At 43.2% G+C, this 26,322-nt stretch overlaps 1 protein-coding gene across 1 annotated transcript; it reads left to right on the top strand.

The window, feature by feature from the left end:
* Window positions 1-633: 633 nt before the first annotated feature.
* On the top strand, window positions 634-26,091 carry RPGRIP1 (RPGR interacting protein 1). Its single transcript, XM_088143917.1, has 24 exons — window positions 634-718; window positions 1,720-1,779; window positions 2,050-2,188; window positions 3,232-3,539; window positions 3,856-3,946; window positions 4,204-4,329; window positions 4,782-4,880; window positions 6,246-6,423; window positions 7,951-8,024; window positions 8,185-8,315; window positions 9,781-9,884; window positions 11,939-12,112; window positions 12,575-12,692; window positions 14,456-14,908; window positions 16,461-16,630; window positions 18,581-18,914; window positions 20,052-20,218; window positions 20,793-20,924; window positions 22,018-22,144; window positions 23,031-23,122; window positions 24,373-24,568; window positions 25,290-25,374; window positions 25,461-25,591; window positions 25,958-26,091. The coding sequence occupies exons 1-24, from the start codon at window positions 634-636 to the stop codon at window positions 26,089-26,091; spliced, it is 3,708 nt and encodes a 1,235-aa protein (XP_088000043.1).
* The last annotated feature ends 231 nt before the right edge of the window (window positions 26,092-26,322 follow it).

Here is a 26,322-nt window from a genome sequence, read left to right as displayed (position 1 = left end):
GGTCCTTTTAATATCTGTGGGTCATGCTGAATAGTAAATCAAGCCCTTATGAAGAGTACAAGGAGTCCCCAGTTTAAGAACAAGTTCCGTTCCCAAGGTCTGTCCTTAAGTCAAATCTGTATGTGAGCCAAAACAGCATTATTGCATAATACCACATAAGCAGTATTGTGTAATTAACTCAAACCCTTGTGTATTTAACTTGAATCATTGTGTATTTAACTCGAATTCTGCTACAACAGGCTCCGTTCTTAACTATGGGTCCTCCTTAAACTGGGCATTCTTAACCCGGGGACTACCTGTATCTTAATTCACTGCAAGATCTTAATTCACGGCAGCCCTTCAGATCCCTTGGAGACAAACCTTCAGGGCTGCGAAGGTCCACATCAGTACTTTGAATTGCAGCAGTCTAGCGTGGATGCAAGTCGGGTAGTATGTAATATGGGTAGTAATACGTGCCCACCATAGAATAGGCAATCCATCAAAGGGAGCTTAGAAGTAAGTGCAAATTTCCAACTTCATTCCATTTCTTGCAGGGGTGTTACTGTTGCGTTTAGTTTCGCTTCCTTGCATTTAAGTTTCCTTGTTGGTTTTGCCTTTGCCACAGCTACAGCTACAGGCCATCCTTGCCAAACCATGTCGTTTTTGCTGGAGGAAACCACAGGAAACCTGCCTGTCCAAGGCACTGACCAGAGGCCCTCCATAATAACAGCCCTTCAAGGTTAGCCATAAAGATTAAGATTCCCAAACTGGTGCTCTCCTGATGTTTGGAACTGCCATTCCTGGAACTCCTAGCCAGTGTGGGATCCCAAAAGGCAAAAAAGTCCTTATTTCTTGCTTCCTCACGGTATGACAGAATCTCAGTGGTATGGCTATTAGCTTTGACACCCAGGGGTCAGAGAGAGCCTTCTTTGAACTGAACCTGACTCCTGGTGGCTTCATGGGCCCATTTGTGTTGTTGTCAAATACAGAGGTGATTTGGGATATTTTGTGAAATCCCTATTGACCTGGAATTTCCTTGTGGTCTCCTATCCAAGTACAGATCAGGTCTGACCCTGCTTAGCTTTTCCAAGATCAGCCAAGGTTGGTTAGATGCTGTCACCTGCTATGATATTTCAACCGTAATATTATTATCCTGAGATGGGAAGAGTGGTAAAGAATCTAACTCTTTCTCAACAAAAGTTGAATACTGCCACCCAGAAAAGTTAATGCAATTCCACATTGATTTCATTATTTGACTTATTGGATCCCTGAAGCAGAGAGGCCTGCTCTGCAGAACACTGAAACTTTGCTCATCTCCCATGTGAAATTGACAGTGTGTTTTTGCTTCCAATCTTTGCCTCCATAAGGACTGGAAACTTGGTTTATTTGGCAAGGAAGGTAGCAAAGTGATATTCCCCATGTGTCCAAGCCTCAACCTGAGCTTTATACAGTATATCCAAGAAACTGTAGTGGTATGATAGCCATTTATAAGCATTTGTGGGAGAATGTTGCAATATTTGGGGGGAAATCTCTTCAAGTGTTTACATTCATATAACTGTATTCAGAGTCATGTTTGTCAGATGGGCAGTTATATAAATTAGATAGATAGATAGATAGATAGATAGATAGATAGATAGATAGATAGATAGATAGATGGATAGATGGATAGATAGGACATGGTTCATTATATGGTGATGGTTCATTCATTCAATTTTCTCTCTTCGCATCTTCTTTCTCTAGGTGCGTCCTCTTCAGCTCTCATCCCTGCCAAATCTGAAAGGGTGAAAATACAAATGAAAGGTGGGCAGCAAGGGGTTATTAATTAAAAGCCAATGCTCTTTATCTAATTGCAGACTCTGAGGGTGAGTGGAACTGACAAAAACAGAGTTCAGATAAATCCAGTGGGAAACGAGATTAGGAATCTATGTTCTTGGAGAAATCAAGAAGCTCTCAACTCTGAGTGTTTAGGAGGGCTAAGGAGGAAATGCTAGATGCTCCGTAAGTTTACATTTCTCCCCCATGATTTCCAGCCTAGATGTAATTATCATCTTCTCTCCCTTCCTCTTCCAGGATCAAGATCATTAGCAAAGACTCGGCACCAGATCAACCGAGTGAGCCGTGCGGAGTTGGCCGATCATTTTTTACGATTTCGTGGTGAACGTTTGCTGCTCAAAGAGTTCACTCAAAAGCAGGAGAATAGGATTAAAAGGTCTTGGAGGTGGCATGCACTTCTATTAAACACATTTATCTGTTGGATAATACCCTGGTGATCTATCTGATCCACTAAGTACAACCACTGATTGCATGCTCTCTTAATTTGCCTGTTGTACCTGGAGTCATACTGAAATGAAGATTTTAAAAGGATGAATAAAATATTATAGGAAAGCCCTGCACCAGGGTGACTTTAAGTCCCACTTAGAATCATAGAATTGTAGAGTTGGAAGGGGTCATAAATATCATCTAGTCCAACCTTCTGCAATGTGCAAGAAAGCAAATCAAACCACCATGGGAGGAAATTGTCCAGTCTCTTCTTAGAAACTTCCCAAATGAAGCACCCATAGCCTCCATAGATAGTGTAGCTAGTCCCATTGTTGGGCAGATCTTACCATCAGGAAGTTAAACAGTTAAAATAGCATATAAAATAAGTAAAAATCAAAACCAGCTGTCAAAAGCCTGTTGAAAAAAGTGCATGTTAAACATCTTTTTAAAAAGAACTAATGAAAGACATTAGACTCCTCAACTCTCCAGAGCAGTGTTTCTCAACCTTGGGAACTTTCAGATGTGTGGACTTCAACTCCCAGAATTCCCCAGCCAGCTCACTGCTTCCTCTTTAAAGCCAAGGCAATTCTAGTGACCTCTTAGGGCAGAACACTAGAATTGCAATGTGGCATTGAAATGCAAGGAAGTTAACAAATAAATAAGGGACGCAGGTGCTTCAGTCCAAAGATGATTTAAACTGAGGAAGTCTTGATGATGACAGAAATGAAGCTCATGTTTAGATTGATACACAAAAATACATCACAGTAAATTCACTGGGGAGCATTTTTTTTTGTTCAAGGTTACTTAGTCCGTTCCATCTTTTCCTATATGATTCTTCTTTGGGTTTTGTCTCCCACTGCAACTTTGATCTAAGTTCTTCTTAATTAATGGTCACGTTTGAGTTCCTGAAGCAGAAACCCAAGCAAGGTCCTGCTAAAACAGCAGCTCTCCCTGAAAAGATCAAGAGGGGATGTTCTCTCTTTGCTGTTCCAGGACGGGCACCAAACTATCAAGACTCAGTCATGAGCGAGCACAAGCCAACGGGAGACCTGGAAGCTGCCTTCAAAACTCTGTTCGGAACCAGGTCTTGGAAGAGGGCCTGGAAGAAATGCAGGAACGGGTTTGGGAGCTGGAAAAAGTCAACCAGCGTCTGAGGAGTCACCTGCTCTTCTACAAGCAACAGTTACAGCTGCAGGGCTGTGGTCGCCACTGTCCTTACGGCTACGTCACAGCCAAGGTCAACACGGGCTTTCGTCAGGCACATACCTCTGCCAGACAAGGGCCCAAGAAGTCACACAAAGGTAAGAAGGGCTGGGGAGGTTGATGTGTTCATTGCTGGGAAGGTTCCAGGTTGATTAGATTGTCCAGAGAAGCCCTCAGGTGGACTTTTTGTGGACGCTTATGTCTTTGTTGCATGATGGGAAGGCCATAGAGCAGTGTTTCTCAACCTTGGCAATTTTAAGATGGGCGAGCTTCAACTTCCAGTATGCTGGCTGGGGAATTCTGGGAGTTGAAGCCCACCCATCTTAAAGTTGCCAAGGTTGAGAAACACTGTCATGGAGATTAGAGGACATGTCAGTCAGCTCATCTGTTTCTTTTTCTTTCTTTGCCCCCCAGAGATGCAGGTATCAGAGATGACTGTCAGGCCAACCCCTCCCAGATATGCTGATGATGTTCTGGAAAGGACCCAAGCAGAAACAGAGACACCGTGAGTCTTGTCTGCCCACTCACTTCCTGGCTATGTGCATTTTCTTGCTAGCCTGCAAGACTCACCTCGGAACATCAGAAACATCCCTTTACACAAATTTTTAAATCTCCCCTCTCTCATTATGAGATCTTTTCCTCAGTGCTGGAAAAAGATCAGTCTTAAAGATCTGCATTTTAGAACCATGAGTTGTTTTCTTCTCTCCTTCCTATTAATGAATGGAAAACTAAATTATATTTCTGCTTTGATTTTTCTTTCAGGACCCACAGTCTGGCACTGGCTGAGTTAGACAAGGATCATGAGTTGCTGAGTTCCACACTTGATAAAGAAACTGATGCAGAAAACATGGAACCCCAGAAAAGCCACCCTTACTTGCAGGAATACCGGTACCATTTTGTTGTCTATCTCACTCAGTGGATTTGATCTAGGATTACACCTGAAATGTCTTCCAGCCCCCCTCCCCCGCCCCGACCGTATATTTTTAAGGTGCTCTTAATTCTTCTGCTTTTAATGATAAATTCAACAGAAGCAGAATTTCAAAGTGTGTGCTGTTGTGGTTTTTGGAGTTTGGTTTTAGAAGAGTGAAATTCACATGTTAAGGCTAGACGGTTTTTAATAAATTGGGAGCATTATGAATTTTTTGACCTGGAATAACAAAATATAAAATCATATTCCTGCAGGACATTCCTTGAGACTATTTTAGCCCATTGTTTTAGGATCAGTGTCAGTAATAAATCTTTTCTCGAGCTATTGGTTTTGCATAGATGAGGATGACTGTGTGTCTGTGTGGTGGGAAGAGATCACTGATCTATGACAACTTGTTTCCCTCGCTCAGCAGAACTGCCATCCAGAAGAACGTGGAGCTGATTCGGCTGCAGAAACTGTTATGGGAGAAGAATTCAGAACTGCTGATCACCAAAGCCCAGATTACTGACTTGCACAAGGTAACACCTGGCACTTTCATGGAGTGTTTCCTAACCCGCTGGACCTTGGAGTGTTACACAAGCTGCTCCCAGGTTCGGCTTATGGTCACTCACTCACACACTCACAGCCTGTTGAGCACGCGGATCTTGTCAACCCCCCTTGCTTTCTACCTGGGTTTTCCAGATAGGTGTGGCTGGAGCAGACAAACACACAGCCCTGGTCAACAGCTGGGAGATAATTAGGGACACACACAAATCACTTCCCATTGAACACTGAGGCACAAGAGGTTCTTCGTAATACACGGAGACCCAGTGAATTTAAAGGAACAGCAAAACTTTACTGGTTGCAAGGTACATTTGCTCTTTCTCATACACACACACATGCGCTCTTCCATACTTACCCAAGTCCTTCCCAACTAGGCTGCCAGGCACTAGCTAGAGGGACTGAAGCCGCCAAGTCTGGATCCAAAGGTGACTCAGATGACTCAGACGACTCAGAGTGGGCGGGCTTTGGGACCCCTTTAGTAAAAGTCCTTGCTGGGTTGATTTACAAGTTGATGGGATTGGGGTGAGGGCTTCCATGTGCTCAGGCCCAACTTCCTTTTTCTGGTTCAGGTCTTTTGTTTTTTCCTTAAAGACTTGCTTCCTTCTTATCTACCTCCCTGAAGGGATCTCTTAGATAAGTTTCCTGGCTTTTATCCTCTCTGCTTACTGCCTGCTTCATCTTTATGTTATGGCAGCTTCAGCCTAGTCTCACAGGAGCAGAAGTGTGAAACATCTGAAAAGTTATTTAGATGCGGGGCAGGGGAAAAGCAGCTCTTCAACTCTCCTTGCCTCTGTCTTCCTGCCACTTTCCCCATCATGGGAAAGTGCTGTGCTTGAACGAAGCATTCCCTCTCTTTTTCTAAATATTCTGATCTCCCCCATTTGTGCTGAGTTGCTACAGATCCACCCTTGTTGCTGTTGCTCTTCTTGTTCTGTCCACCCATTTCCTATTGCCAACTTTCCAGGCCTGGGAGTGTTCCTGGTTCTGTAAAATAGAGGTCACATTTTTGGCCTCTGGATGAATATTGAGGGATGCTGGGCATCATAACTGAGGCCTTAATACTCAACAGCCTGTATTTCTGGTGATGGGGGAGAAAAGAGGGAGAGATCTTGTCCATCTTTTCCTAGGAACAGGATCCTTCTTCTTGTGAATACGATATTAGGAGATGTACGGAAGAAATACATTTCTTCTTATCCTTCTTAATCTGTAATTTGCTGTCCTCTGTCTAGGCTTATGAGGCTCACCTCCAGCAAATATCTTTCTCAATCATTATTTTTTTAGTACTAGATGTAAGAACTGAACTCCAAGGCCACCCAAGGGGCTAGATCTTAAGAGTGCCCTTTTTGTCTTCTTGTCTGCACCAGAACCAAGAGGCATTGAGGTCAGCCAGTGAAGCCTTGCTGGCCCAGCTTGGTGATTTGAATGCTGACCTCAAGGAGAAGACGCAGAAGGTGGCCGTACTGGAGAGCCGGCTAGAAATCCTTTCACCCTTGCGGGGAACACTGGAAGAGGTAAGGAACTATGGAAAGCCATTGACTACTGCTATGTACTCTCCAAGACGCCTGGGAAGCTTCAGTTGGTTCAAAGTACAGGGGTCTTTCTGCTAATTATGTGACAGATGTAACCACGTAACTCTTATTTTATGACTGCTGCAGTAGGTGCTGATTTGCTTCCATGTCCAGTTCCAAGTGCTGGTTATCCCTCTTAAAATGCTTCATGGCTTGGCTCCCAGGTACCTCTAGGACCATCTCTCCCAGCAAGATCTGCTGTGCTCCATGCATTCCTGCATGGAGGGATCCCTAGGGGTCCTCACCCCATGTGAAGTAAAGGGAGTGTCTTAGCTGCTGTAGAGTACCTTACCTTCTGAGTGTTGGGATGCTCTAAATCAGTGTTTTTCAAACTTGGCAACTGTAAGATGTGTGGACTTCAATTCCCAGAATTCCCCAACCAGCTGGGAGTTGAAGTCCATACATCTTAAAACTGCCAAGCTTGAAAAACACTGCTCTACACCAATTCACCTTTTGTCAATCACTTAAAACTTGCCTGATTCACCAAGAGCTTGAGGCCTAACAATGCAGATTGCCTCTTCCATAGAGAGTTTTAAAGTCTTTGCCCCTAATTTTGGTGTATTTATTTCCCTTGCTTTTGTTAACTGCTTTGAGTCCTAAATGAGGAACCAATACATTAAAATACCTCCCCACCCCAGATCAAACTTTTTTTCAAGCCTCTGAGATCTTCTGAATCTCTTGCTTGAATTTAGACTTGCTCATGTTCCAGAGGGTCCATTAAGGAAGATCTAGAAATTAGAGAAGAGCAAAGACTTAGGTCAGACACAGACAGAAGGTGAGAGGATTTCTAGTATTCATAGCAACTCTGGACATTTCTAAGTTTTTATACTGCCAGTCAATCAAGAAGATCTCCTATTTTTCTTAGTCCCAACCAGTCTAAGATCTGTTGATTGAACTTCATGTTATCTCAAGGTGCAAAATGGTTATATGAAAAACCCTTCTATAGTTTGAGATAATATGAAGTTCAGTCATTTTTAGTTGTTATACCTACTTTTTTTTTTTTAATAGAATCCTATTGACCAATCAGAGTCATATGTAAAATAATGGCTTGAGGAAGGAGTCAGGTGCAAAATGGCAGCTCAGGGATTGGGTCCAGGTATTGTTTCTATCCTATGAGTGCTGACCCCTGTATACAAATACATACTGTATGTACCCATGTGAATAATTAAAGAGAAGGATTTGCAACATCTCTACTTAATGGGGAAGGTCAATCTTTTTATTGTGCTCTTGCCAAAGAATTTTTTGCAAATCATCCAATAATCTAGTAAGAAATGATAAACGTCTCCTGTCTCGTGTAACTATTTTTTTAATTTATATTTTATTGTTTTTGAATTCTGACCCATGTAACTATGAATTAGTTCTATAACCATGTGCTTATAGTTTCAGATGGATGCTGTACTTTTAATTAGCCTCTTCCTATCTGTTCTGGAGTCTCAGGCAGAATTAGGATCCCATCTATTACCTTCTCAGTTCCAGGAGAGAGTCCAAGATCTGGAAGCAGAGCGAGATTCATTGAAGATTGATTATGAACAACTGTTGGACAGGTAAGGAAGTACTGTCACACAACAGTAATAATTCAGGTGGACTCTTGGAATATGAGAGATTTCCATTACACTCTCATATTTTAGAGAAGAGCTTGGGGACACCTTAAAAATGCAGACAGCCTTATTTTTCCTTGATTTTGTATCATCCCTATCTCATCAGTTGCATCAATGCTGCTCGACAAAATCTGGATTGGGTGCCCCAGAAGGACAGTGCTCCTTCTTTGGAAGATCAGCTCAACTCAGCAATGGTAGAGAAGGAGATTCTAGAGGAGCAGCTAAAAAAGGAAAAAGGTGAGGGATCAATTGAAACTAGAAGCTTGCAGAGTCTTTGTGCAGAATGCAAGGCAGACCTAAGTGAATCAAGCAATGCAAGCCTTTGATTAAGGGAATCAAAATATGCTTACTTTATTTCAGCAGGGAAGTTCTAGGCGCTAATTATGGACAATCATGGTTCATATCTTAGTAAGCATGGAGATTGTCCAGCTTTCTCATACGATTCTAACTTGTACTGAAGAATATGTGTTTATGCATGTGTGTGTGTATATATATAGCATGTCACACACACACACACACACACACACACACAAATTTATGTGCCATCAAGTTGCTGTCAAATCTTACCGACCACATAGATTTTCTCCATGACGATCTGTCCCTAACCTGGTCCTTCAGCTCTTCCAATGGTGCACTCATGGCTACTGTAACTGAGTCTATTCATCTTGCTGCTGGTTGTCCTTCTCCTTCCTTATACCTTTCCCAACAGCAGAGCCTTCTCCAGAGAGCTAGGTCTTTGCATAATGTGTCTAAAGAGGACAATTTGAGCCTGGTCATTTGTGCCTCAGGTGAGAACTCTGAGTTGATTTGTTCGAGGATCCATTTGTTTGTTTTCTTGGCTGTCCATGGTATTCTCAGGAGACTTCTCCAACACCAGAGTTCAAAACTGTCAATACTCTTTCTGTCTGGCTTCTTCAAAATTCAACACACATACTGTGATGGAATTTATCTATGAGGAGGAGGAGGATGTGGGAAATCAAGGCTATCAGGAGGGAGGGGGTACATTCCAGGAGGGGAAAGGAGACAAAAGGCAATACAGCTCGCAAGAGGAGTGTGGGAAGTGAAAGAGGTTCAGGATAGCCACTCCCTAGAATCTCACAGGGTATATCCACTAGTTGCTGTAGTACAGATTTAGTTTGGCAAGATTCTGTCTATAAGGTGTAAGCAAATAAAGGAACTATACTCAACAGTACTGTTTCATCGTTGTTCTTGGGCTGGGCTTGACACATACATATATACGTATACACACACACACACACACAGAGTACCTTTTTTTTCTATACCAACACTCAAGATGACTTACAACAGTTAAAAATGCAATTGATAAAATGTAATAACAACAATGTAATTAAAATGAAAAATCTTCAATTAAGAGTTTGTTGAAAGCGATGGAATGTTGTCATTTTTCTAAATACTTGGCAGAGGGCAGGGGGCAGGGGGCAAATATACCTCCCAGGAGAAACCATCTCATAGACTTTCCATACTTCTGGCAGTAGAGGTATCTTTGAGGGAGTCCTTCATCCTGAGAGTAACTTGGTGGGTTCATATCAGGAGAGACAGTTCCTTCAGGCCCTAAGCTATTTAAATACACAAATTTAAAACTGCCTGTTATTTAGCAATGACGCTGGGTTTGAAGAGAAGGACCAAATCCTTGGCACTTTTAAAATATCCTGGGTAACATTTTTTTGCTTTGTTCAACAAGCTCAGAATGAGGCGCTGAAACAGGAAGTCAACTCTTTGCAGGAGAAGACAGCCATCTTGGAAAACCAGGCACTAGAGGAACCATCTCAATCCAACCCAACCCAGGTAGGTTGTGATGAAACCAGGATGAGCAGCAAAGGCAGCAAGTTTAAGGAAAATGATCTGTGATCCTGTGGCTATTGTGACTTGCTGGGCTACACTGGGGGAACAGCTGCAGAGAGGTTAGGACGGAAGAGATTTGCAAGGCGGGAAGCAGAAGAAGGGACGGACAAAGGAGGGAATGACATTTTGCTCTGGACTGAGAGAGAGAAGAAAAACAGAAACATAAAGGGATGGATCGTCCTCACATCCTGTTTCCCATGGCATGAAGATCTCTTGCTAGCAGTTTTATGGGGGCATGTCCTTGTGACATCCCCTTGGTCTCTTTCTCTGTCCACTGCAAAGGCAGCCTGAAGTTATCTTCAGCTGTTCCTTGTTTAAGTGGTGTTTCTCCTCTTCTTCTGACACAAGTCTTGCTGTATGAATAATCTACAATGCCTTGTTGACCAAAGTGGTGATGATGAGATCAGGGACAGGAATCTGCCCAGGTCCTATCGGCTGCTGAAGTCTGCACCCCTCACCTCACCGATCTGGTTGCTTGAGCACCATCCCTTCTAACACTATTGACTTGGGCTGTAAGAGAGACCGGACATCTAGGATATGCAGTCTATGTTGTTGCTGTTGACATGGGAATATTGGTCTCCTGGAAGAACGGTGCTTTCCAAATGAATGTTGGTCTTGTTTGTTCTGCTTGTGTCAAAAACAAATAAGCAAATTCTGGTTGATGTGTGGGTGGGAAGTAGGAGAAGTTGGGTTGATCTGCCTATGACAGGCTGAGTTTTTTTTATTTTTTCAACATGGGTCTCTTGAACTCCTGGAAGACTGGCAGTTTCATTCATTTCTAACATAAGAATATTAATTTCCTGTCCCCTCACTGGATACTGCCCTGTAGGTCTGTTTCGGAGTGCTCTGCTAGAGAGACTGGACACCTAGCTTATGCAGAACAAATCTTTCAGCCGGAATTTTTTTTTTCTTATAGGCCTGTCAATCTTTCATAGAGTTATTGATCCTATAGGACTATCTATCTCCTATAGGACCATCCAGCTTCATGGTCTCATTGGAAGAAAAAAAACGAGAGGAGCAGATGAGGCAGGAGGGAACTGTCAGTCTCAGTGTGAGCAACATTCTAACCGATAGATCAGGGTTTCTTGTTTGTTTGTTTGATTGATTTTGAAACAGGACTTTCGATTTTCTGGGTGCACTATAGGTCCATGCATTTGAAGAAGCTCCTGCTTTCATCAAAGCATGAAAGCAGTGTCATCTTGCAAGCTCCAGCCCTTCTGGCCACGTGTACATTGATACAACTTACATATCAAAAGGGAAAGCTTGTGTCACAACAGTGTGAAGCTGCTTTTGTCAATCTGCTCCCTTTGACCCCTGCTGTGGACACCACTGGTCCTGTGGCAACAACCACAATACATCTGGGTGTGAGTGGGATGCAGCTGGAGGAAGAATCTGGAATCCTTCCCATTCACACTTTATGGATAGTGGTTGGTGGTAGTTTTTCCTGCTGCTAGGTAACGCTGGGTGGCAGAGGAAAGAAAACCAAGCAATCCAGAAATTGCTGCCTGAAACTGCCCACATTAAAACTGTGAGAACAGCACTACACTCCAGCCTTGTGGCTACAGTAAAACAAGGCCTTGAGGGCAGCATGGATTTTGCTGATGTACTTCTCTGTTGACCCAGAGATTTTATCCAGAGCAGGAGGAAATGGTCTGAGGTGACTTTACGGAACTTCTAGTTATCCGCCCAAATTTTCACTGTAAATCTTTGTCTTAATTAAATCTGAAAAGGGTTCTTTTAAAGTGCTCCAGGCTGAATGAGCAAGAAGCAAGTGTGTTTGCAACCTTGCAAGACATTTCAATGCAGAATATGTATGGTTCTTGGGTGTGAATGGCACTGCACCTGAATACCAAGATAATATGGTGGTGGTGAATAAGTGGTTATGTTTCCTGAGTTGTAAAACATAACATTGGTTTGTTTTGATAGTCCCAAACATTTTAAACTCCATATTTTGCTTTCCTTCTGTCTCTGCCCCACCATGCCTTCCTTCCTTGCAGAGCCTGTCAGTAGAAGTTCTGGAAGGAGGTCATGAGGAGGATGAAATGTTCGCCCAGGAGAGCCTAAAGCGACAGCTTCATGAGGCTGAGGCTGCACATGCAGAGACAGTGCTAGAACTGGAGAAGACACGCAACATGGTCATTTTGCAGCACCGCATTAATCGGGATTATCAGGTGCAACCAAAAGATATCCAACACCTAGGATAGGGATCTTGGAGGATTAGGAATCTATCCAAATAAAATATTACTTGAACCACAAAGTTGCTCTAGAGGTATATTTACAATTTCCTAGTTAGATGAACAATGTTCTGTCTGAGGTTAAACTTGGTAGAATCCAATTCTGCAAATTTGCATTTCAGTTGAATATATATAGGACCTATTGGCTAACATTGGGATGTGATGAAGGATTGGCTAATGCCCATGGTATCATTAACTCTCATCTGTTAGAAGATTCTCTCTGCAACTGGTGTCCTCACTGGCCAATGACCAGGCCAGTTGGGAAGGATGAAAATTGTCAGAGGACACCAGCTGGTGAATTAATAGAGGTCATTGACCAGTCTACAAGGCAAACAGGTGGAATGATGAGGGAGCTAGTATCAGTTGTAGTTGAGTCTTTGACTACTGTTTTGGTTGGAGGTGGAGTTGGAAAGGGTGCTGATGCAGGCCATGCAGGAGAAACAGGAGCACCAGGAGAAGCAACAGCAGATGGACCAACTTCTGGACCTGCGTAGAGCCCGTATTCATCAACTTGAAGGTGTGCACAGTAAATGTGTGTGTGTGTGTGTTTCTCTCCTACTGCTCAATTTTAGGTATTCCACAATTCAAGGATTGTTGCATAAGAAGATGTAGTCTTGAAGTACACAACCTTGGCTTTGAGATTGAAATCCAAGCATCTAAACCAACCAACCAACCTTCCTTCCTTCCTTCCTGTTTGTTTAAATTTGTATGCCGCCCATCTCCCCCAACAGGTGACTCTGGGTGGCTTGTGGAACCTTGTGGAACTGAGAAATGTTTCCAAATGTATTTGGGACATTACCTTTCCTTGGGGCTTAATTTCCTTCTCTACACCATCCACAGTTGTATCTTAGTTTTTAAAGTGACAGGTGCCCAAATGGGGTTTCCATTTCAGCAACCAGGCTGCTCCCTGGTTTGCACATGATGAGAATCTGGTTTATGGATTGTTGATTGGTGGTAACATTGGAAACAGACTTTCTCTGGCTTCTGGAATGACCTCCCCTCTGTTCCACATCATTCCCTAACAATGATGTATTATCAAGGGTCTTGAAATTTACCTTTTTAGGTTGGCCTTCCAGAGCAGTTAACTCTCTGTAAAATGTGCTTTGAATGGATTGTTTTCTTCCCGTTTAACTCTATTTTTATCATATCTTTTTACACCATTGTAAACTGTTTGGGGATTTTTTTTAAAATAAGCTGTATATAAATATTTTGAGTCAATCGATCAATCAATCAGTGTTAATGAGATTTCAGTTACATCAAGGTAGTTTCACATAAGCAATTTATCTTGATCTCAGCAAGGGGCAGTACCTGATCATCCTAAGCAGGCTCAAGACCAGTTAGGACTTAGATGGAAAATCCCACAGCTTTAGGCTAGGCTGGGAAGTGGAATAAATAATTTGAAAGAAGGTAATAGCAACCTGTTTTTGGCTTACTGTCCAAAGTACTGCATGGATATTTCCATGAGGTCATCAAGAGTCAAGCTCAACTGAGAGGAGAATTGACTTGACTTGACTTGACCTGACCTGACCTGACCTGACCTGACCTTGACCTATTTTAGGATGTTTCTAATCCAGGCAGTTTGTCTTCTCTCACTTGCAAATTTTTACACTGTTGCTGATTTCTCTGTTCCTGTGCTTTTCCATAGCTTCCTCGGTCTTTTCCTCACCATGAATCCTCTGATAAAGAGAGAAGGGTTGGATAGCTATAGAAAGCCTTCAGCAGGTAGAGCTAGGACTAGTCCTTCTGGAAGTACTCTAATCTTTCTGTGTAGCCGCCCATGCTGTTTTCCGATCTTTCATTCAGGACCTTGACTCTGACTGCAGATTTGTGGCATACCTGAAGAACTCATTTTCATGGGAACCTTAGAACACAATTGCAGTATTTTGCTTGCCAATGTGATGGTCCAGAAGTACTAGCTTGTCTGGAGACCTCTCCCTTGGCATTAGCCAAACTTCTTGTCCTATCACATTGAAAAAAAAAAAGTGTGCATGCTTTGTGTGTCTTGACATGCCTACTGGGGCAGTAATTTTGTGAAGATGGAACTTCCCTTCCTTGTCAACCATTTTGTGACAGAACCTACAAGATCAAAATATCAAATCTGTCAAAAGGAGGGGTTCTGCTGCACTGGATCTAACACCAACACCTAATTATTGCCATCAAACTTGAGTTCAGTTAATTCTCTTGAGAATTCCTTCTTAAGATTCATTAAGTATGTGTGTATGTTTGTGGGGAGTTCTAAGGAATGGGGCTTTGTGGATCTGGCTCTTTCTTTCCTCCCAGAGCGGTTGAAGGATGTGGCATATGGAACAAGAGTTGTCCCACTTCAGCCACCTGACAGTAACTCTGAAAGTGAAGCAGTCCCTGGCAAGATCCTGAAATTGCAACATGGGGAGAATCTTTTTGAGCTGCACATCTCTGGGGCGATTCTGTCAGCTGAGGCTGTCCAACTCCTGGGCGATCCAGAACCTCTCACCTTTTGCACATATGCCTTCTATGATTTTGAGACCCACTGCACACCTCTGGCCCTGGGCATTCGACCCCGCTACAACTTCACTTCCCAGTATGTGGTCCAGGCTGACCCTTTCTTCTTGCAATACTTGCAAGGGGCCACTTCTCGTCTTGACCTCCACGTGGCCTCTGCTGTTGACCACACCACCCTGGCCTCCTGCTGGTTGCATTTTGGCCACGCTCTGAGCAATGGGGAGCAAGTTCATGGCACAGCAGTCTTGCGTGGTAAGAATAGCAATGATCCCACCTCACCCATCAGATGGGTCTTGACTTCCATATTACTCTGTCCTTTGGAGTCTGGCTTCCATGTATCTCTACTTAAGTAGCTGAGATGGGGGGAATATACTAAGGAGGCCTCTTTTGTGGTAGTACCTGGAAAATTAATCCCTTTCTCTTCTTTTTAATTGAACACAAGAAGGGAGGATCAGCTTTAGAGCTCAAAAAAGCTTTTTTTAGAGCTTTGTTTTCCCAGCCTGTTACATCAAGATTTGTGTATTAGAAGTCCCCCAAATTACCATTAAGGCATCGGCACATCTGAAGCTTTACACAATCTGCAGGACCCCAGATTGGGAAGGGCTGATTCATACAGGAGCTCTATAAAATCAAATTCAGCCATTTTTGCACAGTTCATGTGTCCTGGTAAGTTCTGATTTGCTGACAAAGCCACCATTAGAGGGGTTTACATACCAGGCTAATCCATAAACTATGGTTTACGAGCTCAGGGGCTGGGTTCTCACATCACATTGAGCCCAATCAAGCAAACTGCATGACAGTATACTGCAACATGTGAATTTGACCTTAACCAATTTCTCGAGGCCGAAAAAAACACTAGGCACCCATGCACGTTGTGTTTGTGTACACTGATTAACAGGAAGATTTAAAAGACCTTGACATGAGAGGCGGGGGAAGCAGACTTCAGAGCTGTAGAATGAATTTTAATTTTGAATAGAGTCTCAGAAGCAGGGACCACTTAGTTGGAGCAAAGTCAGATGAGATTTACTGGATTTTATTTTTTTGTGGAAGGGAGATATCTATTTCCCCTCCCAGCAAGCAAAATACAGTATAATCTTGTATTTGCAAGGACAAGTGAGTTGTGATTGATTGGGGGGGGATTCTAACGCAAAATTCTTAACATTGGCTGGCAAGATCTGATCAAGGGCACCTGAGCACTGCACATGTTTATAGATGAGGAACACTTAGGTTGAGAGATGAATAAGAAGCACAAGGAAAGCCATTGGGTGAAAAAAATCTTATATTTATACCGTACCTTTCCTTCTCTCCTCTAGGAGGAAAAGAAAGCAGATTTTATCCTTACAATAACTCAGTAGTTTAAGCTGGTGCAAAGCATGATGGCTGAGTGGGAACCTAAACCTGGGTGGCTCCAGTCTTTGTCCCATCATCAAACCACATGGTGCTTGCTCTTGTTAAGTGACTAGGGATCAGCAGATCCTGATCTATCTTTTATCTGTCTCTGTCAGGGGTATCCTCAGGCAGGAGGGTGAGGTTCAAGAAGGTTAAAAAGGCGGCCTCAACTACATGATCAAAGCTGCTAGCACACATTGAAAAGGGACAGAGCTTTGATCATGTGGTTGTGGCCACCACCTTGACTCTCTTGAGCCCCCTGGGAATGCTCCTGATCTCTGTTTACGGGACAAAGAGGAACAGCATTTCACTTTTTTTTTTTTTGGTTATTATTATTATTCTGCTCCAACCCTTCCTTTGCCCATCCAAAATGTGGCTTTTTTCCCACTTGCATTCCCTACCCTTATCCCTCCAGGTCCCAAGAGTGAGGATTATGGTCTTTTGGAATACTGGGTGAGGCTTCACTTTCCATTCAAGCAGATTTTGCAGCCGGACCGCCAGCAAAGCCAAGCCCTGATGTTTCTCTCTGCTGGAGCAGCATCTCCGACGACAACCCCCCAGAGCTGGCAACAGCAAGGCGACAGAGTAAGGAAAGAGGAATTGGTCTACCGTTCAAAATAAGATCTGTGGTCAGTGTGTGGAGCCTTCGTGGTGGAGCAAACAAGCCAGAAAGCAAAGCCACAACCCAACAGGAACCATCAGTGGAAAGTCAATCAGTCATTCTGCTGGAAACCTGAACATCTAAAAGAGTTTTCAAGTTCCCATAATATTCTACAGCAACTGTGGGTCTTCTCCTATTCATGTGGTGCAAGTAGATCTCGATTAGTGCAGTTAATGAATCCCACAAAATGGTTACGTTGGTCGAACTTGCATTACTCAGAGTGATATTTCTATGGAAAATAGGGTAATTGGTTCCAGATCGATGGAAATAGGCAATGAAAAATGTTGAACATTATGGGTGTGTGTGTGTGTGAGAGAGAGAGAAATATTACAATAAAGGATAAAAAGAATATACTTATAATTTAAATTTATGGTAAACAAAATAATTCTACCATAGATCCAGGCCCTCCAACATCTCGTCCTATTTTAGTGTCGTTATGACCACGTTCATGTCATTCAATTACATCAAATTTTAATGAGCCTCTTCTTTTTAAAACTTGTACTGTTTTCCTGTGATGGAAGCTTCCTTTTCTCCATTTTGCCCACACGAAGATTAGTAGCTTCGAAAATCTCAACCACAACTGTGGGTGCGCTAGCCTCGCATTAACTGAATTTTGGGTCACCTTAAATGCGACCTGGTATCAAGTTACAATTCGCACTACACTGAATATCGCATCATTTAAACTTGTACCTATTGTGACTTACCTAATAGTGGTTCCTTTGAATTAGCATTTGGGGGCAGATACCAACAGCCTAAGCAGAAGGGCCTCCAATGCAATGAGGCAAATTTGCCACATTCTAAAGTATTGAAAGTAGAGAAATGCACATACCATCTAAAGCAGGGATGGTCATTCAGTCAGTCAGGTACCCAAACACATCACAGTGAGCAGTAAAGCAGTGCATGCTTCAAGAATGACTCCAAAGTCTTACTTCAGAATGCATGGGAGCATGAGTGTGGCACTGTGATGGAATGGAATTATGAAAGCCAGGCTCGGGGAGATAAGCATGTCCTTAGTTCACCGGAGGAGCGTGGGAAGTTCAAGAGGATGAGGCTGGCACCTCCCTGAGGAATTCACGATGTTGTGGCTGGCTGGCTTGGGAGCTAGGTTTCAGTCTGGGGAGATTTTCTGTCTAGAGGTTGTAGCTAATAAACACAGTAGAACTGAATTTGCATTGTCTCTTGGAGTTCTTTGGGCTAAACCTGACATCAGTCTCCCCAGACTGAAACCTAGCTCCCAAGCCAGCCAGCCACAACACCGTGAATTCCTCAGGGTGGTGCCAGCCTCATCCTCTTGAACTTCCCACACTTCTCTGGTGAACTAAGAACATGCTTATCTCCCTGAGCCTGGCCTTCATAATTCCATTCCATCACAGGCACCACTTTAAAGCAGCTACATCTATTGTTCAGGCTTTTGCATGAGCCTGAAAAAAGACACAGCTGTTCTAATGAGGCACATTAAAGACACTGCTGCTTTAATGAATTGACTCATTCAAACAGCTATGTCTCTTTTTTTACCTTATGTGGAAGCTCGATGATGACTTCAAATGTTAAGCTTAAAACCTTACATATTCTGTTTCCACAGAGGCCATCTACTTGCAGATCACTAGTGCAATAGTTCTCCCCTTCTCCCTCTGTTGTTACCTTGTAGTATTCAAAAGCCTATTGCTTCCACTGATCAAGTGCAGCTCACTGACCAGCTGAAAGAATCAGTACAGGAAAAAGCAACTATTGTGTTCCTACTCAGAGTCAGAATCCCATTTTTATTAAAACCTGCAGAAAGAAATGAATATTGTCAGACTTGAAGAAACTGTGAACAGAACAACTGCTGTGGCTTCCCTACTGCATCACCACCATTCTTTTTTCCCCCCTAGCAGACTGAAGGTGTACGCTGGAATGAGCTATGCATCCGGATCGAGAGCTGTGCCAATTTGAGAAGCTGTTGGCTTGGCTCACAGCCCAGCCCTTATGCCATGTACCAGTTCTTCACCTTTCCAGATCATGACACACTCATCATCCCGTCTAGCAACAACCCCCACTTTGGAGATGTGCAGACTTTTACTGTGCACGTCACTCCTGAGCTGCATCATTATTTGCTTGTGGAAAGTTTGCGGGTGTATGTGTTTGACGATGAGGAAGAGGAACCTGGAAGCTATTTGGGCAAGGCCCAGATCCCTCTAGTACCATTAGCACATGGACACAGCATCAAAGGTGAGATCAATGAAGAAGGATACTAGGTAGATCTATCCTTACTTTCTTGAACTGTCTTCTGTGCTAAGCCCTTCTTGATCTAGGACAATAGTCCCCAACTTGGGGGCTCTCCAGATAGGTTGCAACTCCCACAGCCATATTGGCCAGGAAAAGGATGGGAAGGATAGTACAACACAGGGGGGAGGGCTAGAGAGAGTATGGTTCAAGTAATGGACAACTGCTGATCCCTAGATTTCCTTTAACACCTCCAGCCCCTCCTCTCAGTTGGATGACTGACCTTTGGATGCAGAACACCCAAAACCTTTACGGTGAGACTAAAATAAAGCCTAAGACTCTTTTTAGAAAGTCAGGAAACCTGAGTCTTTGTAAAGGAATTTAGAGATGGTCTTAGGGAAAGAATACAAGAGCAGGTGAGGAGGGATGTGGAGAAGCAATTGAACAGTCCAGAGGTTGAAACAAGTGTGAGAAAGAAATTCAAAATATCCTGCCTTGATTTTCTTTAGTATAAATGGAACATAAAGATCCTTGGATAGGCTTCAAGGCTGATGTCAGCCCTTTGAGATAGGCCTGATCAAGAAACAGACAGCACAGGGATTCCAGGAATTGTTGCTGGGTTAAATGACAGAATCTTGAAAGCCAATCAAGGTTTGCTCTGTCCTATCTCACATGAAACAAAATCAAGGCAGAGTTATTTTGAGTTTATTTCTCACATTCCCTTTTTCTCAAGACTGTGTAATCTTTTCTGCAGGTCTCTCTTAAGGGTTCTTTCATATCTTCCCCAAGGTCATCCCTAAATTCCTTTACAGCCTTGTCTAAAGGCATAACTCAGCTGTCTCCACTGCAGCTTTGAGCTTCTCTCAAAACCTCCAGTTTACTCACTGGAATGGTATCATAGAGGAAACATTATATCAGCCCCCACCTCCACACAAACACACTTCTGGGTGTTGGGGGTTTCTATATCTTCACTGGAAAGGCCCAGAAAGCTGTGCCTGATCCTTTGAAATGGAACACAAAAGTTAGTTAAAGACAATTCAGTGCAAGTTTAGGATGCCTTAGGCTTCACCACTTCCAATAGTGGAATGTCTGCAGCCACCCTTGTTCCAGATCCAGATCTTGTCTTTTTCCTCCTATCTGCAGGAGACTTTGGCCTCATGGACCCTACAAGGAAGCCCAATGGCTCCATCTACCTAAGCCTAGAATGGAAGGGCCTTTATTTGCCTCCAGAAGATGCTCCTCATAAGACTACCCAATCACATTCTTTGAAGATGCAGATTGCTGATGAGCAAAACATGCTGCAAAGCCAGGTATGGAAGCTTTGCAGAGTGGAGAATTCACCCCAGTGGTGGTACCAACCCATGGAAAAATGAAAAATGTTGCATTAAGCTGTATCTGAAGGACCACAGTGTAGACTCAGAAGATTTTCTTAGCTAAAAGAGCAATTATCCAGGATTCTGAGTCTGCACTGCTGAGAGCCTTCTCACTGTTGGAGCTGTGCTTGTAGAACGCTCCCCCCAGAAGGCTTCTCTGGCCCTCTCACCAATGTATTTCAGTTGCAGGCTAAGCCATTCCTTATCTCCAAGGTATTTTTATATTTATTATTTAGATTTTATTCCAGGGGTTCCCATTACAGTGGAGTCATGCCCTTTTTACAGTTTTATTCTTGTTATTTTTACAAATACCTTTTGAATGTGGCAAGTAAACATTTGTAATGTGTTCCTATTTTTAGGAACAGGTCTTTAATGTCATAAATAATTTTGGAAAGCCTCCCACCCAAGAAGTTTGGCTTTTTTTGGGATAAAAATAATCATCTGCAATGCCCAATGCTCATTTAGGTTGTGAGAAAAAGAAGTGCTGTTTCCCCTGAAACCTCTCTTACAGGTGTCTGAAAAACACCTTCAGAAAAGCAGCAAGGTAGAAAACGGGCTGGAGCTCCTTTCTGCCCAAGTGATTCCAACACAGGAGCTCAAGAGAAGCAGGAAAAAGGAGAAAGTTGGCAAAACTATCCCCGAGGTAAGGAATAAGAGAGCCAGTTTGATGCAGAGCAGTGTTTCTCAACCCTGGCAACTTTAAGAAGTGTGGACTTCAACTCCTGGAATTCTCCAGCCAGCATGGAGAATCTACAACATGTGTAGAGTCTAAGGCATCAGGCTAGAAACCAGGAGACTGAAAGCTCTAGTCCCACATTAGGCATGAAGCCAGCTGGGTGACCCTGGGCCATTCACTTTGTCTCAGCCCTAGGAAGGAGGCAAGGGCAAACCACTTCCGAAAAACCTTGCCAAGAAAACTGCAGGGACTCGTCCAGACAGTCACAAGGAGTCAACATTGACTTAAAGGAACTCCCCCCCACTCCCGCCCCCCAAAAAAGAGGGACAAACTTTAGGAAGATTCTGCAAATAAAAGCAAGGCTTTGATTAAAAGCCTCTTTGGGAAAAAGAAAAAGAAAATTTTGCCAAATGCTCATTAAAGCATAAAAAGTCAGGTCTCTTCCCCAGGAGATGACATTCTAAGGTTTTATACAGGGAAGATGGGGAGAGGGTGAGAATTGGACAGCCTTTAATAAACAGGGAGAATATTCATACTGCAGTTGCAGGAGCTTGTATTTGAATTGTAATTACCTGGGTTCGTGCATTGCAGTAAGCCATGACTTAACCATGATTTTTTGACTAAGATACAATGTGCTTGTATCTCTGAAAGCAGAGCTTGGTGTTCGCTACTCCAAAACCAATAGATTACTGATTAGTTTCCAGATTAATTATGTAACTGAGAAGTCTTTAAGCCTACCTTCCCAAGAAAGAAGTTGTATTCCTCCTTTTCTATATACCATGAAAGACTAGAAACATGTGCTTTCTTTTCTTTCTTTTTTAAAACTAAGAATTCCCGGGATTCCAGAACACGCTGCCCTGGTTCTACTTTCTGTATTATTAGATATACTATGTGCAATCAGCACCAAGCTTTCTCTGAACTGTGGCAAGAGAATCTAAGTTCTGGAACATTTTAACATCTGCACTGAAACATACATGTGGATATTTACTTAACTGGCACCAATTATTGTCCTAAAGCCATGGCCCATTTTGTGACCAAACTGGGTTTTGTATCTGGACAGATGGAGCTGGAAGAATGGACAAAGAAGGAAGAAGAAGAAATACTGAATGTTGGAGAGAAAGCAAGGGTGGCAGAAAAACAAGAATTGGGTGATGAATCTATCCTAGTAGCTGTGCTGAAGAACACTGGTATATTGTCACAACTCATCAAGTTGTTGGATGAGCTTAGATGTTGAATTTGTGCAAGGAAACATAAAATTCTGTTAACAATTAAATGTATTACATCAGGATAAGACAGAGAGAGAACTTTTCAGCTATCAGATTAATCCCAGTGACAAAGGGTAGGTTCATAGGTTTCTTTCACATGGTGAGTTGGGGAATGTAAACAAAATCCAGTAGATTTTGTTAAATTGTCTCATGGTATGGTAGGATGAATTAACTTCCTTGGTCCTACTCCTTGATCCTTCTGGAAACCATTGCTTCACTAGTGCATGGCTGAGTCTGCAGATTGTATGAAAGCATGGTCTGTTCATTAAACCACATTTGGCATGGTTTTTATAAAAGACCAGGGATGGGTGGCTCACAATCTGTGGGCTTCATGGGGGCCACCAGTACCCTTTTGCATTATGCTGCTGGAAATTGGTGACCAAATAGCTGAAGGTTGATTGATTTGAGTTTCCTATTTATAGAAACAAATAGGATCTCCTACTTGATCTTGGGTCTCCAGCCCCCAGCCTAGCACCAGATCCTAGATAAGACTCTTGGATGGCAGTGAAAATATTACTCAGCAAGATCTTGATAGGGCAAACCCAAGACAGTATCCTTCTTTGATCCCTCAGGGAAACAAATGAAACTGTGGTGGGCTCATTTCAGCACTGGTGATCGGATCTCATCCTGCACTGGACCAAGGCAGCTGGCCAGTTTAAGAGGATCAAGAACAGGGCCCTAGCTTTCACAGACAATAGAGGAGACTAATTTGGGTTGTGTGAGTGTGTACTTTCCCCACTATTTGTCCTCTGAAGCAACCTCTTTATTTTGCTCAGTCTTACAACTTTTTCTCCCATCTTGCCTGCAGATGGTGAGGAACAAGATACAAGTGAAGCTCAGACAACAGAAAGTGATGAAGTGGTGGTGGGGTTACCCACTCTGCAGGGGTGTGTCGATCTGGTGAGTAGCTACCACATAGTTCCACAGGCAAAAACTTGCTCAGAGGCTGCTTACAAAGTACAGCTGAATGATTTGGTTATCACACTGGGCCAAGCCGTGATTTGTTGAATCATGGATTACAAAATAAGCCGCAATTTGCTGGGCTCATACACTGCGGTGACCTAGAAACTGAAGTTTGCGAAGCACAACAGCTGGATTCAAATGACAGTGGGTTACGCATCAAGCCTGGGGGTGAGAAAAACAGAAGAAAAAAGATGGGCCAAGATAACCACATGTGTAAAAATGTAGCAACAGTGGTGAGAAAGAGATTGTTGGGCCTTGAGAACTTTTCTGAGACTTGCTGGTGATTACTGGATACTGAAGAGTTGGAGAGGGTTCAGAGAAAGCCAATGAAGATGTTGCAGCAACTTGAGGATGTTCTCTATCAGAATAGGCTGAAGACACTTGGGATGCTCAATTTGGAGAAAAGAAGTCTAAGGGGAGATGGAACACCTGGGCTTTTGGTCAGGAACTCTTTTCCAAGCTAGGACCAGAAATAAAAGTATGGAAGTTGCAGCTACCTGGCTTTTGATTAAATATAAGGAAGAAAATCCAGGGAGAAAGAACTGGATTTATCCTGGCAGGGAAAGGTGCTGGGAAGAATGATTAGGGCAACCTACTGGCATCAACATGATGGCCAATACATCATGGTTGTGCAAATGGGGCATCTCTGATGGTGCTGTGAAACCATTATAATTTATTATTTAGTAGATTCTTATCCCTTTGATCCTCACAAAAATATCCTAGGGAGGCGAGATGAGCCAACATCGTACACCTATCTTCAGCTTTCTTCTATTCCCCCCCCCTGAATTTCCATCTTCCTGCTTTTAAAGGTCACTGATTTGGGCAATTAGAACCACCTCTGGGAGGGTAAGATCAGGAAAAAGTCCACCAATATTTAGATATAGACAATTTCTTTGTCTAAAACAGAGCCTATATCCAATTTTTGGACTCCAAGGATAACAGGGACTGATACAACTTGGCAGGACCAAAATCAGGATATTGGAAGAGTTACGGGGCAAAATTATTGGGGAGGAATTTGAGGGAGATTGGGGAGATGCCTTAAGCTTTGGCATCAGTTCTACACCATAAACACCTCCAAATACAGCCCAACATGTTCCTCAAACATTCTTGGGGGCTAGAAAAGGGGTGAAGCAAGATGGGGGGCCGGCCTGAAACAAAGTGAGAAATGGTTTCTTTTCTGCCATCAGCAACCTTCAGACTGGATCCGTGTGGAGGTCATTTCCCTCGGCCTCTTGCCAGAGAGCCAGCCTGTGGCCGATGAGGCCATCCAGCAACTGTATGTCGAGTTCCACTTCCCCGGAGTGCCCCTGGAGGAAACGGAGACCACTTTCTCTTTGAAGAAACCTAGGGGGAACCAGGAAATCTATTTCCACTTCAGCAAGGGTGAGGACACGCAGATCACATTTTCTTGGTTTGCTAAGGAAGGGAGAAAATAGAGGCAAAAGTAGACTTCCCTAACTTGGTACCCTCAGGTGTTCTGACCATGTTGGCTGAGGATGGTGGACATTGTGGTGGAGCACACCTGTAAGACACATGGTTGAGGAAGGTTGGTCTACAGATTTGGGAAGCTGGCTGATATTAAGGAAACCTGGCCTTTAAGAAGCCTTCACTAGTATCAATGCAAACTTTTCATACAGCCAATAGTGGCATGGGAGTAATTTGGAACAGGGGGCTCATATAACATGCTTGTGCAAAAGATCTGTACACCTCTGGAAAAAAGGGAGAATCAGTAGCCTTCCAAAGCTTGTTTCCATAGGCTTCAGCTACACAGCCAAAAGAAAGGAATATGCCTATAACCCACCACCATCTAGGAGACAGGATCCCCCCTTGTAACCTTGTCAGTATTGCTCTTTATGCAAATATATGCATAAACCTGCTGTTCAGATCCAAGGCAGAGTTGATAGAAGACAGATAAGCTATTGGCTCCATTTCTAAACACTGAAGGAACATCTTGACTCCAAAAAGCTGTCATTGTCATAGAAAACATGTTATGGTGATAGCGTGACCTGAATCCATGTATCTAGCAGGAAATGTGTATGTTCCACAGCCCCAGTAATGGTGCCATATGTATCTGAATAACATTTGCTGAATTCTTCTACTCCAGTGATCAAACTGGACCCAGATCCAAGAAGTTTCCAAAGGCAAATGCTGTTTTCCATGCTTGTGGAAGAGGATCCCCAATGGAACAAGTGGGTGTCTGATCCCCTCTTCTCCTAGAAAGTTGCAGGAAAGAAATTCCCAGGACATGTATTCACCAAGTCTTCCCTTGGCACAGGCTGCCGTTTATAGTGGTGAGCGAGCCGCTTCCTGGGGCCAGAGGGGAATGTGAAGATGTGGGTTTCTCCCGCGTGGACTTGCAAGAGATTCTTCTGACTGGAAATGACATCTTGGAGCAAGATTTACAAGGTAAGCAGCTGTCCACTCTCCCTCCAAACATGGAAGCAATATAACAGGCAACCCAAGGCAACTCTTAATGATTAAAATCCAAATGTGGTTTGGTTGCTTGATATTCACAGGCATGGAAGCTTTATAGTTCTCCAGATGTGGCTGGATTTTAACTCTTGCCAGGTTTAGCCTACATTGATTGCAGTTACTGATGAACAGCAACATCTGGAGGGCCACAGAGTCTCCACATTCAATTTAAAAATATTCAAGTCATTTCTCTTCTCCTCCCCACCCTTCATGAGTGACTGCCAGACTGGGAAACTATACTCTAAATGGGGGTGGGGGGTAAGGAACAAAAAGGGATACATTTCATTTCCCATCATACAGTTTTGAGTTCTTTAGACCACACCACCAAGATTGGAAAGCTGAAAGTCTCTGTTGAAGCGGCAGCGGCTTTGCGTGCTATCTACTGGGCAGGCCAATGGCAGAACCGCGAGGAAAGGGGAACTGAAGAGGCGTGAACAGGCTTCCATCATCAGAAGGATCGTTACCCTCTTCAGAGAGGCAAGCAAAGAAGTCGGCAAAATAAACTTTCCAAATCTTTAAAAAAAACATTTTTATTGTTCAGTTTCTCCAAAGTCAAAAATACCAAGAGTGCTAACAGCTACGAAAAAAAAAAAGGTGAGAAAGCCCCATGCCCCCAACCCGGCCTGGATCGGGTGGACCCCTATTCAGAGGAAACAAGGGAGGGT

The sequence above is a fragment of the Python bivittatus genome, unplaced genomic scaffold (assembly GCF_059951505.1).
Source record: "Python bivittatus isolate LINGU-HERP-01145 unplaced genomic scaffold, Pbiv_v1 ctg000430_np1212, whole genome shotgun sequence".
Taxonomy (NCBI): Eukaryota; Metazoa; Chordata; class Lepidosauria; order Squamata; family Pythonidae; genus Python; species Python bivittatus.
Note: the sequence above shows the minus strand (reverse complement) of the source record. Positions and strands in the feature narration are given on the sequence as shown.

What these genes read in the sequence shown, in the direction of transcription:
- RPGRIP1 (XM_088143917.1), top strand. Translation starts at nt 634, where the DNA reads ATGTCGTTTTTGCTGGAGGAAACCACAGGAAACCTGCCTGTCCAAGGC. An exon ending in CAGGAGAATAGGATTAAAAG is followed by an intron (nt 2,189 to 3,231) that starts GTCTTGGAGGTG and finishes TTGCTGTTCCAG; the next exon opens with GACGGGCACCAAACTATCAA. An exon ending in AAAACATGCTGCAAAGCCAG is followed by an intron (nt 20,219 to 20,792) that starts GTATGGAAGCTT and finishes CCTCTCTTACAG; the next exon opens with GTGTCTGAAAAACACCTTCA.